The sequence below is a fragment of the Mangifera indica genome, chromosome 11 (assembly GCF_011075055.1).
Source record: "Mangifera indica cultivar Alphonso chromosome 11, CATAS_Mindica_2.1, whole genome shotgun sequence".
Classification (NCBI taxonomy): Eukaryota; Viridiplantae; Streptophyta; class Magnoliopsida; order Sapindales; family Anacardiaceae; genus Mangifera; species Mangifera indica.
Genome location: NC_058147.1, coordinates 6325583 through 6344058, shown reverse-complemented (window position 1 = coordinate 6344058; position 18476 = coordinate 6325583). Strand labels below are relative to the sequence as shown.

The following is an 18476-nucleotide window of genomic DNA, read 5'->3' as shown; positions in this document are numbered from 1 at the left end:
TATACATACATGTTAATCCTAGTAATTTTTTTTTCTTTTTTTTGATAAGCAAAGAATGAATACATTCATTTAATCCTAATAACTTGGTAAGAATATATAAAAATATAGAGATAAATTAGAGTAATTTTCACAGCATAATAATAATATTCAAGTTAACATCAACCTAGTCAACACATGGTCAAAGTGACAAGAGGAGGCAGTAGTGTTTCATGTCATAAATCTTATTACCAACAACACACTGATATTAAGGAAGATTCATAACTTAATTAATCAGATCCTTTCTTGGAGATTTGGCTGAATGGGCTGAACCCGAAAGGCAAATGGCATCTGTGAAGTATAGTGATCGCTGCTCTCTCTTTGATACCCACTATCAATCTCTCTCACATTGCTCTCTATTGCCATCTCCTGCTGCTGCTTAGCAATCTCCTGTTGCCTCTGCACATCATTAATCATCAATCAAACAACCCAAATGCATTTGTATAGCGAAGTTTAGTTCCATAAGATGCATTATATTTGACAAAAAAAGAAGATGAATATGCAATATACCAGAACAAATTGGAGATATCTGTGCTCTTCCTCCAACACTTTTCCCTGAAAGTTCAGCCAAAACCGTAAGTTGACATGATAAACAAATTTAATTAAGATACTGTTTGATTTATACATACCCGTTTCCTCATTCCCTCAATCTTCTCGTTCTGTCAGGAAGAACAAAGAGAAAACATCAGAAACATTGGATTTGAGAACTCTTTTAGCTTGAGAGCTTCAATAAAGTGCATAAACATATTTAATAATATTATATGTAAGTACTAGATACTAGCCTTTTTCTCACGAATACCAGAGAGGCCATTTTCGAGGGCTTCCTCTACCGCCATGAGCTCTTTGTGGTTCAAAGATGTGACATCTTCTCCTTTGAGGTGCCTGCAGAAACATGTAGAGGGCTGAAAAATAATGGAGAGAGAGCAGGAAAGTAAGTTTAAAGTTCAATTATTGATACCTGAGCTTGATTTGCATGCTATCATTCTCTTTCTTGATTCTCTCAATTTCATTGCTGAGGTTCTGTGACGTGTTAATTTCGTATTTTTCATCAGAAGAAAAACCTTAACCAGTAATTAATTATAATTATCTGACAGAACACACAAATGCAAATTAAAACTTCAGCTTAAATTAAAGTGAAAGACTCTCATTAATCCTTCCCAATCCAACCCCAACACCCAAAACAATAAAAAAGAAAAACCAACTTGGAGGGAATTCCAAACATAAGAAAGCAAACAAAGGTTTAAATTCTTTCTAATATTTCAAATTAAATTCTTAACGTATCTAATTTAATGATTATTGTATCACTTATTAGGCTTGAGGTTTTACTCAATTAATATAGTTAAGTCTACCCAAAACAAGGTTTCACTTAAGTAAGACTTTTTTTAATTAAAAAAATACAAAAAAGGAGAGAGTTCATGAACAGATCTATATGTAATTTACATTAACCCTCTCTCTTCACTTAAAAAACCCTAGAGACATCCCTATGAATCAGGTAAAGGGAAGAAGAAAAACGGATTTATGATTGTTTAATAATGTGACTTGAAAAACCAACTATTTTGCAAGGAAAAGGAAGTGAAAGAAATGACATTTTTTTACCAGACGGTCCAGATCTGTTCACTGTTGTTACATATGCTTCATATATAGTTTAATTTCATGATTCTTTTTTCTATAAATATCAATAAAATACTCAGAGAGAGAAAGAGAGGAGAATGCTACAACACAATCATCCTATTTGTAGATCTGTTTATAGAATCCATACTTGATGTTTCTTATCATATTTTTAGCAAAGAAAACGAGTCATTTTCCTTTAGGGACATGCATGAAACATGAGATTTTCTCAGAGAAAATTATGGACAAAAAGGGTTGAAGAAAAAATATATTAATCTTTAATATTATGTATACCTCATGCTTAGCATCCCACAGCTTCTTCCCAGACTGCTTGTGATATTTGTCCAAAATATCAACCAAACTTCACCATTAAAACCAGATAATTTTCAGAACCCATCAATAATAAAGAGGTTAAACGCAAAGAAAAACCAACCCATGAGAAAAGAAATTGAACATACGTAGTAGAAGGGCTACAGTATTCATGCATCTTCCCAGAACTGGCAAAGATGATGAGAGAAACTTGAGCATCACAAAGAACGCTGATCTCTTTAGCCTTCTTGATGATACCACTTCTTCTCTTGGAGTAAGTCACCTGCCTGTTGCTGGAGTTTTCAATCCTCTTGATCTCAATCTTGCCTCTCCCCATGGCAATAATTTCTTCACCTTCCTCTTTTTGTTGGTTGCAAAATGAAGAAGATAAGGAAGAACTGAGGTAGAATAATAATAAAGAGATGTTGGAAGGGAAAAAGGGTTAAAGATTACTATAATTGGTTTGAGTTTAATAAACTTTCTGAGTGGCAGAGAAAGGGAGCCTTTGTTTAAGGGGTATTGATACCTGACGTTTGATTTGGCTTTGTTAGTTTTGAATCACCTTCTTAACCATTAGTCTCAACGACTCTCTGCAATCTCATTCCATTAATCAAAGATTTTAGGTTCAATATTTGGAAACTTGGACAAGACAAGAGATTGGCTTAACTTGGAACAAAACTATGTATGACTAATAAGATTATCTGTTTATTATCGCTAGGGGTCTATAAGAAATTTCCTCCCACAAAAGTACAAAGTTTTGTTATTTTCTTTTGGCCAAAAGAGTTATTCCCACCTAAGGATAGTGAAAATCCAAATTCCTACTCTCTTGAATTTTTTAAAATTTAAACACTACCCATAAGTAAATTTTATTAAAAATCTCAATTAAAAATAAAAATAAAACAATCATTTATTTAAGATTTTAAAAATTAAATTTTTATCATATTTTCCTTTTCAAATTTAAAAATCTCAAAATTTCTCCCAATTTAAAATTTGAAAAGTGACAAATACCTCATAGAGCTTATTCCTTTTCTCTTTGGTGATGATTCATTGTCTTCGGTTGTCAACCATCCTCTCCTTACCTTATCTCTCTCTCGATTTATCTCCCTTTCCTTTCTAATCGTCTTCGACTAAGATAAAAATGAAATTGTTTTCGTCTTAGACAAAGATCATTCATCTTCCTTTGAGATGAAGATGACGTATCAACCAAAGATAGTAGAGAGGGAAAGGAGAGATAAGGCTAGAGGGAGGACTGTTGACAGTCAGAAATGACAAATTAGCATTGGAGAGAAAGGAAAAAAATCCTAAGGGATATTTGTCACTTTTCAAACTTTAGGTTGACGGGACAATTATGAATTTTTTAAATCTAGGAAGAAAAATATGATAAAAGTTTAATTTTTAAAATTTTTTAAAAAATGATAATTTTACTTATAATTCTAATTGAAATTTTTAACAAAAATTTGTTTATGAGTGGTTGTTTGAATTTTTTAATAGAAATTTCACTATACCTTGGGTGGGGGATAAGTCTTTTGGCCTTTTTTTTCACTATTAAATATCAATAAAATTATATGTACCCATATTGGTACATAAATATATACACACTTATATGTATGATCATATAATTAGTTGATTTTAAATTAAAAATAAATTAATACTCAATTATATAACCATGCATATAAATGTGTATATAATTATGTACCTAAAGTGGGTATACATAATATTATTTATTAAATATATAAATAATAAAATTATTATATAATTTTACACTAAAAAACCTAATTTAATTAAAATTATGAAAATAATATTATGGGGAAATAATAAAATAAGATAAAGGATACAAAACTTCTTTTGAAACAAGTTGAAAGCATATATAATTAGAAAACCAAGTTTTGGGTTTATTTGTTAAATTTTTAAACATTTGGGTACCTTTAAATTCGGAAAACGTTTAGGAGGAAATGGTCATAAAGGGTGTCTAGGGTTAGACATGAAGTTGTGCACATCAACATCTGTCGTACGTAAAGGACACGTGTCAATGATGAAGTAAGTGGGGGGAGAGATGTTGTTGACAAAGGTCTGAATGATGTAAAGTACAGATAAGGTGTAATAATCAAATCTTAACCGTCAAAGGTTTCACGATAAGCATAAATACATGATAAAAAGGAGAAAGGAATACTAGGGCTTGGCTGTGCTCCGGTATCAAGGGAAAGAAAGAAAGAATATGATTTTCAGAGTCCAAAACTGTTATCAAACAGGAAAAAAAACCCTAGCCATTCTTTGAACAAAACACTTAGTGGGCGCATTTTGTTTGTACATAACTATACAACCTCAACTATATGTCTTGATTGATGATGTTTTGTTGTCAAGAAACATCATCCATATCGATGATGCTTCGTCGAAAAGTATTGTTTAGATTGATGAAGTTTTATCATCCAAACGTCATCCTTTTATTGTTTGATTATTGTCTATTCACTAGATTAGTTGATCGGAAATAATTTTAAATTTGAGGGGGAGAAAATAGTAATTTTTTAAAACTTAATCCTAAAAAAAAAATTAGTTTTTTAAACTAAAAGAGAGAAATTATATAGGTTTTTAGGGTTTATTAGTAAAATAATGATTTTATCTTTATTTTTAATAGAAGTTAATCTATAAATAGATATATAAGTTTTTGAACTGTCACAAGTTTGCTTTTGAAATTAAATTAAGACTTAGAGTGGAAAATATTCCTTTTGCCTTCTAAATATTTTACAAATTCAAGCCTATAATGTTTGAAAAAACATTTTCAAATCGGTCAAAAGCAAAGCTAGATACACCAAGGCATAGGCAGATTTGCATGGCTCGTAGAATTCCCATGAAATTAATGCATAAATTCCAAAAACCGCGATAACCATTATCCGATTTGTACATCCATTTTTTTAATGCCTCAAGAATTAGAAAAAAAAACTTGGGTCTTCTCTCTACAATCTTGGGTTTCACTATGGACCCTTCCTCCTCACCATCACCGCATTTGATTTTTCAGTTGGTGACTCTAATGGCGTTGTTTTCTCACAAAGAGATTTGTGAATGGATATCTATGTGATGTCGAGGAAGACCTAGTGAAGAATGGATGAATGGGAAATCTTGATGATAATTGTTGTGGGCTAGATTTATGTAATATTTTAAGATGTGGAACGCCAAAAATAATTATAAGTTGTGTGCATGATGTGGTGTCCAATATGTCACATATTACTGAGTGTACTACTCTCACACGTTCCTTTTAATTATTTTGCAGGTGAAAGATAAGTTAATGAGGTTGTGGGAGGAGAGCGGGTCGACTAGTTAAGATTGCATGAGGAGGGATATGTCTTTCGTATTTCAGTTTATGTTCATGATATTTGTGTAATTATTTATACTTATGCACACTTTTATTATTACATGGAATTCAAGATATTTTCTTTTATGGATGATATTCATGTTTTATTTATATATTTGAGACAATTTTTTGCACCCTTTTTTTAAGTTGTTCATGTTCTTATTCAATGTTTATATCCTGTTGCATTGAAATGAAAATGTCTACATAAGTTTTAGAAATTTAAGTTGACACATTTCTTTGGATTCGTATTCTCTTTAGGAGGGGGGTGTCTAGAGTTGTGTGTTATAGTTGATGACTGAGACACAAAGATCTCTTATATATACATTGATACATGTGCGGGACATAAAATTCCCATAGATGGAGGTATTTTGAGTTACTCATAAAAACATGATTTTCTTACATAATTTTATGAGATATGGTTTTAAAAGGTTGTTGCAACATATGATATAGGCTATGCACCCACAAAGAGGACACACCATTCATCGTATGCATCCTTAGAGAGGTGTGCACTCACAAAGAGATGTAATGAGAGAGTTTATCGATTGACGTCTATAAAGAGGTGCTAAGATAAGTTTAAACATGCTGTGAATTACAATAGCCTGAAAGATTGAGTCGCATGGCCAAGGTACCTAATCCCTCCCTTAACAAAGTCTAATTGACATAGATATTGAATTTTGAAAATGCTTGCACTATTAATTTTGAAAAGAATATTTTATATGCAATGTATTCCATACCATCTAAATTCGAGTCTAGTGAAGTACCTTAGATGACAAACGAGAAAATGATTGAGAATGCAAGATTGGATTGAGAAAAGGAGAGAAGATAATGACTGCAAGATTATATATTCCTACTCACTGAGTGATTTTCACTCACTTATTTCCATTTATGTTTTACAAGTGACTAATGATTTGGTGATTACGTGATAGTTGCTCAATCATGGATGAGGCGTGAGAGGACTATTTATTTATGTATTGATGTATTTATTTTTAGATGATGTGTTAATGTGACATTAAATGATGATTATGACATTTGTTTATATGTTAGTCATTTTTTAATACACACTTATTTCTATGAAATTCCTTTGATAATTTCATGATTTATATTGCAAACTCGATTAACAAATTTTTTGCCTGCGTAAGTTTGAAGGAGATGTCGGAATATATTCTAAAAATATATAGTTTCATGTCATAAATTATTCACGTGTTTTGATTATATAGGATTTAAGCATGTATAAAATAATACTTTTGAATACACAAATAAATACATATATGATATAGTTATTATGCGATTACGTAATTTTTAATTAATGATAAAATAACATCTAATAATATAATGATATATTATTTGTGTATTTAAAAATATACACACATAACATTACTCATAAAACGATAAAACTATGTATACTCATTTTGAATATATAAATGAATACACACTTATATATATTATCATATGATTGTGTGATTTTGAATTAATGATAAATTAACATCTATTTACGTAATAACATATATAAATGTGTATCTATTTGTATATTCAAAATGGATACACAAAACATTATTCTTTTAGAAAATGTACATTTGAATATAAATATGCCTTCAAAATGACAAATGTAAAATCCAACATCTCATTTTTATTTTACGAAAAGTAAATTGAAAAATTAGGCCACATGAAATATGACGGTCACTTGGATTACCGAGTCCGGTGGACTGGTTTAGTGACATTCCTCGGGTTGGGCCCTCAGCTCCGGCCCATTTTCTTCCCTCTTAAAAATTTTCTCGAGAAAGAAAATGCAAGAAAATATTCAAAGATAAAATCAAATCGCAGTCAAACTCAAACTCGAATAAATAAAAAAAAATATAAATTAACACCAAAAACCCTTGGGAGGAAAAAAAAAAAAAAACGTTTCGCCATCCCGCGCAATATTTCTCTCCAATTGAAGCACTCACTGTCTCAGGAATCTCAAATCATTACTTCTGGAATCGTGAAGACTAGAAAATACCCTAGAATTGCCATCCTCTTAAAGGAACCGAACTGTCGATGGAGGAAGATAAGACCGCCGGCGGCGGTGACAGAGTTTCCGGTGGCGACTCATCATCGAAGCCGACGTCTTCATTCCTGAAATCAGGTGACCGGCAGGTGTTTGCGGTGGAGCTCCGACCCGGAGGGACCACGTATGTGTCCTGGAAGAAGCTCGTGAAAGACGCTAACAGAGCCAATAATATCGGATCTTCCAAAGCGTCCGACCCGCAACCCATTTCTCGCTCTAACCTTGAGTCTCGCATAGCCCCTGTAAGTCCTTTTTTTATAATTAATTATATTATTTATGCGGATCATTCATTTATTACAGTGTACGCGAATTTAACATATGTAGTGTTTGATAGATTCTTTGACGTGTTCATGCCTTGAGAATGTACTATGATTTTTTTAGGTTATCATAGCACTGGACATGTAATTAAGTGTTACTTTTTTGAAGTTGGGTGAATTTAAACGTTAGCAGTGTGACATTGACTCTGTACGAGTGCACAGACTTCAGTTTGGTGTTATTGCAACCTTATCAAAAGGGAAAACAGAAACAGGATTATAATTTGTTTATTGGACAGTTATATTGGTGTGGGGGATAATTGGGGTGCGGAATCTGGATAAGACACATATTCTGCTTATGATTTTGTGGTTTATGCTAAATATAGATTAGATGAGAATTTGATTATTCATGTGTAATGTTTGTATATAGAGTTTATTTGTGTTGTTTTTGTGTTATTAATGAAATTATTAGTTCTGGATGAATAAATACAGGGACAAGCAGAAGAGGACAAAGGGAAAGACGAGCCTGCTCCTAAGCGTTTCAGTGCTGTTATTGAGAAGATTGAACGCCTTTACATGGTATTTTATATTGTAGTTGACAATTTTTCAATACATTTACAAGCTTGACTCTCTATTAGCTACAGTGTGTTCATGGAGGATTGAGTTTAACATGCTAACATGTCATTTTAATGTGCATCTGAGCCTTGTGATTTTCATGGGGAATTACATGTGGTAATTTAACTATAATACTTCTCAGGGTAAGGATAGTAGTGATGAAGAACTAAATGATACTCCTGATGATGATCAGTATGATACAGAAGACTCTTTTATTGATGATGCTGAACTGGTTGGTATCTTTATTTATCAGGTTTTTGGAGTTCATGTTTACATTTTTGCATCTGAGATTGATAGTATTATTTTACGTGAAGTTTTTTTCAGTCTGTATGATTTTCCCTGTTTACTTGTTATGCAGGATGAATATTTTGAGGTTGATAATTCAGCAATAAAACATGATGGATTCTTTGTTAACAGGGGAAAGCTGGAGCGTGTGTGAGTTTTCTCCTGGACCCTTATTCTCATACATTTGTTGATTCAAGTCACTTTAGTTGACTGTATAATAGTGTTTCTCTGTTTCTTTTTGTCTTTTATTTTTTTGCTTAAAGCTTGAAAATTATTCCTAGATAGAAAAATGTATGTGGCCTTTGGTTTACCATAAATCTAGGTTATATTTTTTAACAGTAGTAGCTTGGCCAATTTCATGTTCTTTCCTTTTAGTATGAGCACAAGTTCTTTAAGAGGTTAAAATCAAGTCTCTTCCATTGTGAGAATTAGGTCACTTTCTCTCGGCTATTGTAAATGTGAAAAACTAGTCAAATACTAGTGGAATTTTACTACTTGATAAAATAGAGAGGGAGTTGGTCATGTTCATCAGAGGTTTATTCTATAATGTGCACAATATTTTGTGACAAGGCAAAGGAATCTCGAGGACTTAGAAATGCTCTATGGCTTTCCTACCTTAAAAGCTTGGTTGCTAGAAAGTTCAACATCAGCATTACAATTTGTACGTTCAGAACCTTTTTTTTCAATTTCATCTTTTTTCTTATTATTGGAATATTGAGAATTTGTACTTCTAGAGCTTCCTTAAGGTTTGAAAATCAGAGAATGGTTTTAGAGCTTCTATACCAAAAAATGTAATGATTTGATGACAATGGTGAAGAAATATTGGGCAAGTAGTTGTAGAGATTTTAGGTTTGGGGATAACCAAAATAAGAGGATTTTGAGGCTTGCTTAATGGGTTAATTTGTGATCAGCAAGGAAAATATGGGGATTGGTGTTTGGAGAAAGGTGTAAGGAGGAAAGGTGTATGCCCTAGGTTTCTTCGTAAAATCAAGTTTATCAGCTGTAACGTTACCCAAGATAAGCAACTTATGACTCTGGGGAATTTTCAGTAGATGAAACTTTTAGGGGTTTCAGGTTACCAGTTTTAAGGGTTATTAGTGTCAATGGTTGTGATTACTTTACTTTGTTTTTGTAGTTTTCCATCAAAGTTGAGTTTTTCATATCTATTTTTGTTGAAGACAAGATACACTAACTATTTTAATCTAAGTGAAAAAGTTATATTTTTACCATATTGATTACTTTTATTTCAATTCTCTCGCAGTGAACCTGCTGTAATACCCAACCAACAACCAAAGAAAAGGCGAAGAAAAGATTTGGCAAGGGGTCTTGGTGAGAGTGACGATGGTCGTATGCCAAATAAACATGCAAAAGTAAATAAAGCAGCTGCTGGGAAGTCAGCAACATTGGTCGGAAAAACCATTCCTACTCAGAATTTGGCTGTGACAAGTGAAAGCTATGGGGATGTAAAAGGCCAGAATCAATTGAATCTTTCTGTAGTTCCTTCCAAAAAGAAAAGTGCTGATATGAAAATGACCTTGGATCCTGCATCTCTTAAAAATTTAAATGGTGGTGCTTCAGTTTCTTTGGCAGAACCAAAAGATACTGAAAGGCAGAAGACAGGTGTTATTCTGGCAAAGAATGTCAGTAGCAAATTAAAAGATGTTAGCAGACCTTCTGATGCTTCACATCAGAAATACCATGATCATAGTGCTCATTCACAGTCAAAATTCCAATCTGGAAAATTATTGCGTGATGTTGATGAGCTGGAGCCATCTGTTTGTCAAAGAGAAAAAAATGGCATTCATGAACTGGCAACATTTAATGTTTCAGAGGGCAAGTATCAAAAATCAGTAAGTTTTTTTTTTTGCTATTTTCTATTTTCTTTCTTCCTTTTGGACTTACACTTTAATAGATTCATAATGCACTGGCCATGGTTTCTGGATACAAAAATGGTGTTGTTTCAATGGTCAGATGCAACTATTTGGATTCTGGACAGTATGAATTAGCTATTTTGTCACTTTTTGATCTGATCAAAACAGTGAAAGCACTCACATAAATATTAATCAAAGCTTTCTCCCTGTATGAACATTGGTACTCTTTGTTACAGATATATTTTGGAATAATGTAGGCATTTCTAGTTGAAAGTGTGTGATTGTTCAAATGATTAAAAGCTGTCACGTACAGTTAAGAAAATTATCCTTGAATCTGCAAATTAAAACAATGCTTTTTTTATTTTTGGAAAATTTTATGTAAAATAAGAGATGGCATGGCACTGCAAATGTTGGTCAAATTATAAAATTTCTTGCTATTTATGTTTATTCTGTGCAAGTAAATGTACTAGAATTTTATTTCTCTTCCCACATAATACAATATTTCTGTGTTGACATTTTTTATTTCTTTTATTTTTGTTCTAATATCATGCAGAAAAGTTTTCACATTCACAAAAAGGATGGTTCTAGTGCAAGGCCTAAAAGTTCTATGCTTGAAAGGGCCATCAGGGAGTTAGAGAAGATGGTTGCAGAATGTAAGTTGTGTTATTCTTGCTAAATTTCTATGTTATAGATTATTATTAGGGGAAGTACATTTCAAACCAAAATTGAAAAGTGTTATTTGCGTAAATGTTACAGCAAGGCCACCTGCTATGGAAAACCAAGAAGCTGATACTTCATCCCAAGCAATAAAAAGAAGATTGCCTAGAGAAATAAAGCTAAAGCTTGCCAAAGTCGCTAGACTAGCGGTAATGGGGAAAGTATTATAAAATCTGATAATTTGTTCCTTGGTTCTGTGTTCCACAAAAATAGTATACATCATGCTTGTATTCTTATTTTATTTCGTTTTAAAGCTTGCTGCCTCTTATGTAAAATAAGTATGTTGTTTTAAAAATTTGCAGCAGGCAAGCCAGGGAAAGGTATCAAAAGAGTTAATTAATCGCCTAATGAGTATCCTTGGACACATAATACAGCTCAGAACACTTAAGGTATCTAAATATCCTTATAAACAATGAAATGACTCTTGTAACTGTTGCACCTTTTTATAATTTCAGTCTTAGCTCTTGTTTATATATCAAAGATATGCCACCAATTACCTTCAACTATTGTTTCTTCTGATTACAACTAAAGGTTCTTGCAATTCAATAATTTATTGTCAATTGCATAATCCTTGGTTAGTAATTGTTTCAAATAGGTGCTTTCTTTGCTTCTATCTGATTTCACTATTGAGTCCAATCAGGTTTGTTTCTTAATATATAAAATACTCAACAACAATTCCTGATGAAGCATTTTGTTTGTTTTTCTGCAGAGAAACTTAAAAATAATGATTAACATGGGTTTGTCAGATAAGCAAGAGAAAGATGATAGGTTTCAACAGATAAAGAGGGAAGTTGTTGAGATGATAAAAGTGCGAGTGCCCTCTTTGGAGTCCAAGGTGGGTTTTTAGTAATATTGTTCTGTCTCTTGGTTGGGCTTTCTGGTCTGTTGTTTCTGGTGTTATTTATTATTTGCTGGCTAAATTTAAACTTTGAATTTATAATTAATAAAACCTTACTGCTTCTCTCTTTTCCTGCTTGACCTTTGCTTTCTCATTATTTTGGGCTTTTTCTTCGGTCAAACTCATGGCCATTGTGTTCTTTGCTAACTAAATTTAGATTTTTTTGTTCAAAATATGTTGCAGTACTTAATTGTTGTTCTGTTGTGCTGACTGTGCATAATTGTTTTTCAGGCATTTGAGCATCAAGCTGGAGCTTCAGATGATTTTCAAGAAATTGGAGAAGAGAAAGGAGTTATTAAAAGAAAACATAGCATGGATACAGACTTGGAGGACAAGATTTGTGATCTCTATGACCTTTATGTTGATGTACAGCATGCCTTTCTTGGAAATTATTATTATTTTTAATCTTCTTGAAAATAATTCTGTTTGAGATTTTTTAGTATAAACCTGGTATTTGTTTTTTAAATGTGTAGGGACTGGATGAAGATGCGGGTCCTCAAATTAGAAAGCTTTATGTGGAGGTTGTTCACTTGTTGCTTTTATTATGATATATTGTTGTGGTAACCAATTTGCTGCTGCTCGTATATACAGTGAAACAAAAGTAAAAAAAAAAAAAGAAGACATTTAAGCTTGCATTAGATATCAATGAAATTACTCACATCATCATCTTTTGTTCCTTTTCCTAAAATTTTTCTAATGTCTCTCATATTCACATCTTTGTTCAATGTGTTTTAAAATGTGCTAATTACTTATTAGAATATATCTTTTTCTCTCTTTGGGTTTCTGAACCCCAACTACCCATCAGCTATCTCTTTCCTATTAACTTAAACTTCTAGGAGTTTATTGTTATGGTTATCCAGAGCGTTTGTAGTTATTCTTGAGAGTTTCTTTCTTTGCTTTTATTATTATCTGTTTGAATTTCTGTCCCTGAAAGTGTGCAGTGTTGTCCCAAGTTTAAAAATAAATAATAATAATTATTTATTTTTTTCTATTTTTTTTGAGTTGATTTCTTTACGGTTCAATAATTGTTGTTACCGGCCAATTGGTCTTAAATTTTTTTCATATATTTTAACAGTATTTCTTCCTTTCTGAACACAGCTTGCACATTTGTGGCCAAATGGTTTTATGGACAACCATGGGATTAAACGTGCAATTTGTAGAGCAAAGGAGAGAAGAAGGGAACAGTACAACAGACATAAGGTAAGTAAATTCTTCTGACCCACTTTTCATCATTAATATGCATTTACAGTACAGACTACACTTTTTTAAGTTGGAGGTGCTTCTATTGCCAGCAGAATGTAATTTTTCTCACATCAGTGCTTCTAATTTGGGCTTTTGGCTTTATAATAGGCTGAAAAAGTAGATCTGCTTGATTTTGACGAATAGCAACATGGCTTGACCTGGTTTGTTTGACATTAATCTAAGACTTTAGCGTAGGGTCGTGGACTTCTGGTTCTATGTGTGTTGGGATAAGGAATTGATGGGAAAGAAGCATGCAGCATAGACTTTTTTCTTAATATGATGCATGTTGCATTTTTTTTCTGCATCAAATTATAAAAGGTTGTCATATATGTAATAAGAAAGGTTCTCGAACGGTGTCCTCCCTTAGACGAAGATCAATAGTTGGGTTTAGAGTTTAGTCAAATGTAGTTGGGACTTTAGTTTCTGTTGTTCAGTTGACTTAAATGTTATTGAGATACTATATTTATGGATCTCCCTCTATTAAGTCGTGTTAACCAGAGTTTTAATAGCATTGGAGACCAGTTGTTCATAGGTGCATAGATTTTTGCTTCCTTCCTCAAAGCCCCTGTAAATGTGTTTACTTTTAGATGCCATGATTATTTCTTTTCCTTGGGTTTGCTTTATATCTATTGATGTCTGATCTTATCCTAATCTGCTAATTTCTATTAAGGATCAGGAGAAAATTAAGAGGAAAAAAATGCTGACACATAAAACAGAGGATAGCATTCAAATTGAGACTGGTGCAATTGTGCAGCCACCATATACACGAGAGAGACTAGGCTCTGGTTCAGGTGGTCATAGTCTAGCAACAGCTAGCAAACCAATTTCTAATACAACAGTAGCTTCCATGAGGACACCCAGTCCCTCAGCCAATGGGGAGAGGCTAAAACAAGAGAAACTGAAGGGAAGTTCAAGCAATTCAATGGATGAAACAAAGGCGGGGACAGCATGATGACGAAGAAAAAGGTAAAGAGGAAGCCAGAACAGGATTTGGATGGAACTCCATTGAATCCAGAGAAATTATCTGCCCCACTGAGTGATGAAAGACACAAGTCGCAAAAGCTGTCTGCAGGTCTTCCCCAGAAATCAAATCTTCAGCCAAATTTCGAACAGTCAAGCTGATATAGTTTAGGAAATTCACACCACAAAAGTGTTTGTCACGTAGTCTTTTCTTTCTTTCTCGACCGTTTACATTCATTTTGACCAACCATTGTTGCCATATCAGTTACCATTTTTGTAATTAAATGATGTCGTATGGCACCACCTTCATTAGAGTTATATAGAGTAATAGGAGAAATTAGAAAGCTTTAGTTTGTCTGCCGTCACCATGGCTTGAATTCAAAACCGTAGTTTTATTTATTTTTCCAGCCTTTTGTGGAATTAACAGGGCGCTTACTCATGATTCTTCAAACTTTGCCCAAGCAAAAAGGATGCCCGAGTTGTCCCTGAAGTAACGCTATCTAAATAATTCATTCGACTAGAGACAGTAAAATTACCAATGAAATGCATTATTTTTAAAGGTTTTCTTTAAAATATTATTCTTTGAAAATCAATTATAAATTAAAAAAATCGTAAGTAATTGTTTAAATTTCTTTCCCAGCACGTTAAAAAAAATAAAAAAAAGTAAAAATAACGGTCGTTTATTACATTTTACGAAAAAGTAAAGTAAGCGACGTGCTGTTCGTCAGATAGTGATTTAAATTTGACATCAATCTCTTAACATCGGACGGCAGTAGTGATAAACTTCATCGCAAGGTGATGCACGTCAGCACATGAGATTACTACCGCTCCCGCCTTTTACTCACCCACTAAATTCCCCCCTTTGGAAAACTTACTTAAATACAGCATTCTCTTAAGTTTTCCACTCAAGTCAAAACAGATATTTGAATCCATCAATGTGTAATCTTTTTTTATTACAGCAATTAATTAATTAATAATAGTAAAATTGATTGTGAAGATGCTGAAACCGAAGCCATTTAAGGGAGCAAGTGTGATCGTGATCATGACACGCTATATGGTGGCGCCGGAGATCTTCGACGCGCTTCTCGACGCAGTTAAGCTCAATGGGGCCGAAGTCTTTCTCTGCTGCGACCTGTCTCTTACCGGCCCCAATCATTTCCACGTCATTTCCTCTTCCGATCACGTAACCAACTCCGACCATTTCCACTTCGCTGTCCCTTATACTCAAGCTTAATTACTAACTTTTAATAGGTCTTCGCAGGAGAAATTCGAAGATCTCAGATCCAAGGGATGTAATTTGTCAGGTACGTGTGATGAGTTTGGTTATTAGTGTTTAATAGTTTCGTAATTTTGTATTACAAGTTGATTTCTTGATATGCTAGCAATATATTGAAATTAGGGGAATAAAAGGCTCGTGATTAAAAGTGGGATTCAAAAATGTGTTTCATATTTTTAGGCTGAATACTTAGGCTGTTCCCAGAAAAAAATTTGATAACAGGTTTTCAGTAGCATTCTTGTGTGGTCATTAGCATTATTTATTTCTACGCCAAAAGACTGATTTCCACACAAGGCTTTGATACGTTGATAAAATTTCACTCGTTAAATTTCGAAAATTTAAAGTATCATATATTTTTTAATTTTTAATATTTTCAGTTAGTTTAATAATAAATTACTGATATACTATTTACCTGTATTAAAATATAATTTATAATATTAAACTTCAAATTGTCGTTATAAATTTGTAGGCCTGAAATTATTTAATGGCAGCCATCCTATTATAAACACCAATTTATAAGTATTTACAAACTGCCTTTATATCCCATCCCATCTGACTTTGAGATCGCTTCCTTTTTTTCTTGAAAAAAATTCATCTAAAGTGAAAATTTTCGTTAAATAAAATTGAGGAGATGTAAATATGACCTTTTTTGTTTATACTTGTTCCCTTTTTGTTGGTTACCTATGACCCTTCTCTCACCCATGCAAGTAAACAATTACTGTGCACAAATCAAACTTCTTCCACAGAAACCACTCTTTATCATATAACCATTCCCAATTACAAACAGCATTTCAACAAATCAAACTTCCATGTATCAATCAAATAACACAACTTTCAGGCAATTCAACCGAATCAAAGCGATATCACAAACCCAAGTGGAAATGTAAATCGGAGTTCTCTCTATAAGCCAATCGATAATGTCGAAGATTCATCAAAACAATATCAAATCCTTAGCCCTCAACCATCATTCCACTGCCACCTCCACCGTTTCTAAACCGTTGTTTCATTCTGTTGCTTCATTTGAAGAAGACGTATAAGCTTTGTTTTTTTGATAAAGTTTTTCGTCTTTTCAAACAAGATCTTCGTCTGTTAGAGTTTTAGAAAAGGTAAGAGAGACTGTTAAAATATGGTAATGTGTTGGAAACTCTTTTTCACTAATGATAAGACTGGATTTAACATTGGTGATTAAAAATTAAACCTTAAAAGAGAAATGCATTTTTTAAAATTTAGTGTAAAGAAAAATTTTTGATTTTTAAAGAAATTAAATTTTAGTTTATTTTTTATTTTATAGATAAAAAAAATATAAATTTATAAAATTAAAAAAAAAATACTAGAAAATAATATAGTGGGCTGGGAATAAGTCCTTTGGCCTTTATCTTTTGACTAGTGAAGGTGGAAGTTGAATCTGATGCACGTGCATTGTTCGTAGGTCCTCAATGCGTGCTTTCTTGCGCAAAAGAAAATAGGGCGCCTCCGAAACAAGGTTTCACGTGTTGCCTTGCAATGGATGGCATCAAAGTAGTTGCCACTGGTTTTGATATGCGGATGAAAAGGTATGCCTTTGTGTTAAATCTACCCACCGCCGGAGGTAATTTTGGCCCAATGGCCTAGCCTTTCTTATTCTTTTTTGTTTACTGTGACCAGCGTTATAGTTTCATCATAATTGCTTTGATGAGGGTACAGTTCTACTGTCAGAAATTGGCTTGCAGTTCTTGTAAGGTCACATGGTAAATATAGTATGCTGAAGAGGATAAAGATGTGTTGGTGAACAGTACAAGATACCCTAAACCAGAATTGGTCGGATGGGAATTTTTCTTCACAATTTTCTATTTCTACATCTCAAAATTCCACTGATTCTTGTTTTTAAAATTGAGTATATGGACCACTCACATCTAGGATTGTCAATTAGGTCTATTTAATCAAATTTGACTTGTTACCCAACAAATTGAGCTTGGGTTTCATGCCTATTTCAATCCTGTCCATTTAACCTTGAAAAATTATGAAGGCACCCAAATACATACTTGTGAGGTTTTAAAAATTAAAACACTTACTCATAAATTATTAAATATAACCAAAATTGTTAATTATAAAAAGGTAAAATCATCATTTTACTATTAAATCTTAAAAATTTATATAATTTTTTTTTAGGATTAAGTTTTGAAAATTTTATTTTTTTCTCTAAGGTTTTTTCTTTTTTCTCGAGTAACTGAAATCCATTCCTGCCATTGTCGCCTGACCTTCCCACCGTTTTCTCCTCTTGCTGTCAGCCTTCCAATCATAGCAGTTTCATCAAACGAAGACGAGTCGTCTTTGTCTCTTTAGCTAGATAAAGACGACGAATCATTTTCATCCTTTTGACTGGACGAAAACAATGAATCGTCTTCATCCCTTTGTCAGATGAAGATGACTCATCTTTGTCCAACGAAACTGCTACGGTTGGAAGACTGATAGTGGAGGGAGAAGTGGTGGAAAGACCGGCCTATGACAGGAATAACTTTCAGTTACTGTAGAAAAAGAAAAAAATCCTAAGAGGAAAAGTGAATTTTTTAAAATTTAATCATGAAAGAAAATATTTGTTTTTTAAACTAAATGAGAGGGGAGATGAGAAATGATATAAGTTTTTAGGGTTTAAAAATAAAATAACGATTTTACCCATTTTAATTAAAGATTTTAATTAGGTTTAATAATCTATAGTTAGATATTTAAATTTTTGAAACCTCACGAATGTGTATTGAGATTGGATTAAACCTTGGGTGAAAATAAGTCTTTTGGCCAATTATAAAAATATCTCTACATTTATAAATATCTATCGAAAAAACCAATTTAAACAACCATACTATTATAATTTGTGTCTAATCCTCTTTGAGGTCCACAAAAAAATAAATAAATAAATAAATAAATTTGCATCAAGGGTGATTCGAATCGAACCAACTTCAACCATCAATTAGAGTTTGGGCGAATTAAAACGCTCATAGCTATAGTTTTAAAACATGTCTTCTTTTATTTAAACCCCAA

General features: G+C 32.7%; 3 protein-coding genes across 5 annotated transcripts; 2 read left to right on the top strand and 1 right to left on the bottom strand.

Moving 5' to 3' along the window:
• Positions 1 to 105: 105 nt before the first annotated feature.
• Positions 106 to 2396, bottom strand: LOC123229193 (agamous-like MADS-box protein MADS9). The gene is made up of 7 exons (XM_044654836.1): positions 2103 to 2396; positions 1939 to 2005; positions 995 to 1056; positions 819 to 918; positions 666 to 695; positions 547 to 591; positions 106 to 435 (listed from the first exon to the last, which is right to left on the bottom strand). Exons 1-7 carry the CDS (start codon positions 2288 to 2290, stop codon positions 271 to 273), a joined length of 657 nt encoding a protein of 218 aa, XP_044510771.1. The 5' UTR covers positions 2291 to 2396; the 3' UTR covers positions 106 to 270.
• A 4732-nt stretch (positions 2397 to 7128) lies between these two features.
• On the top strand, positions 7129 to 14605 carry LOC123229867 (ubinuclein-1). Its single transcript, XM_044655862.1, is given in 14 exon segments — positions 7129 to 7585; positions 8090 to 8176; positions 8355 to 8444; positions 8571 to 8647; positions 9759 to 10347; positions 10922 to 11021; positions 11125 to 11234; positions 11388 to 11474; positions 11795 to 11920; positions 12215 to 12349; positions 12457 to 12504; positions 13082 to 13183; positions 13896 to 14163; positions 14166 to 14605. Coding segments are annotated over 14 exon segments (2253 nt in total). The 5' UTR covers positions 7129 to 7333; the 3' UTR covers positions 14348 to 14605.
• A 470-nt stretch (positions 14606 to 15075) lies between these two features.
• Positions 15076 to 17315, top strand: LOC123230084. 3 transcript variants are annotated; one of them, XM_044656198.1, is made up of 4 exons: positions 15077 to 15368; positions 15447 to 15489; positions 16891 to 17014; positions 17106 to 17315. In XM_044656198.1, the coding sequence occupies exons 1-4, from the start codon at positions 15183 to 15185 to the stop codon at positions 17122 to 17124; spliced, it is 372 nt and encodes a 123-aa protein (XP_044512133.1). In that variant the 5' UTR covers positions 15077 to 15182; the 3' UTR covers positions 17125 to 17315. The 3 variants fall into 3 exon arrangements, with proteins under 3 accessions (XP_044512134.1, XP_044512133.1, XP_044512132.1); XM_044656199.1 differs by having other exon boundaries at positions 15076 to 15368; positions 15437 to 15489; positions 16891 to 17315; XM_044656197.1 differs by having other exon boundaries at positions 16891 to 17315.
• Positions 17316 to 18476: the final 1161 nt, after the last annotated feature.

Bases quoted from the DNA above. Each gene is read 5' to 3' on its own strand.
- LOC123230084 (XM_044656197.1), top strand. From the start codon at position 15,183: ATGCTGAAACCGAAGCCATTTAAGGGAGCAAGTGTGATCGTGATCATG. The intron at 15,369-15,446 runs GTAACCAACTCC...AGGTCTTCGCAG, and splicing joins TCATTTCCTCTTCCGATCAC to GAGAAATTCGAAGATCTCAG. The intron at 15,490-16,890 runs GTACGTGTGATG...CATTGTTCGTAG, and splicing joins CAAGGGATGTAATTTGTCAG to GTCCTCAATGCGTGCTTTCT.
- LOC123229193 (XM_044654836.1), bottom strand. From the start codon at position 2,290: ATGGGGAGAGGCAAGATTGAGATCAAGAGGATTGAAAACTCCAGCAAC. The intron at 696-818 runs GCTAGTATCTAG...TCTTCCTGACAG, and splicing joins CTGGTATTCGTGAGAAAAAG to AACGAGAAGATTGAGGGAAT. The intron at 592-665 runs GTATGTATAAAT...CTGAACTTTCAG, and splicing joins TTGAGGGAATGAGGAAACGG to GGAAAAGTGTTGGAGGAAGA.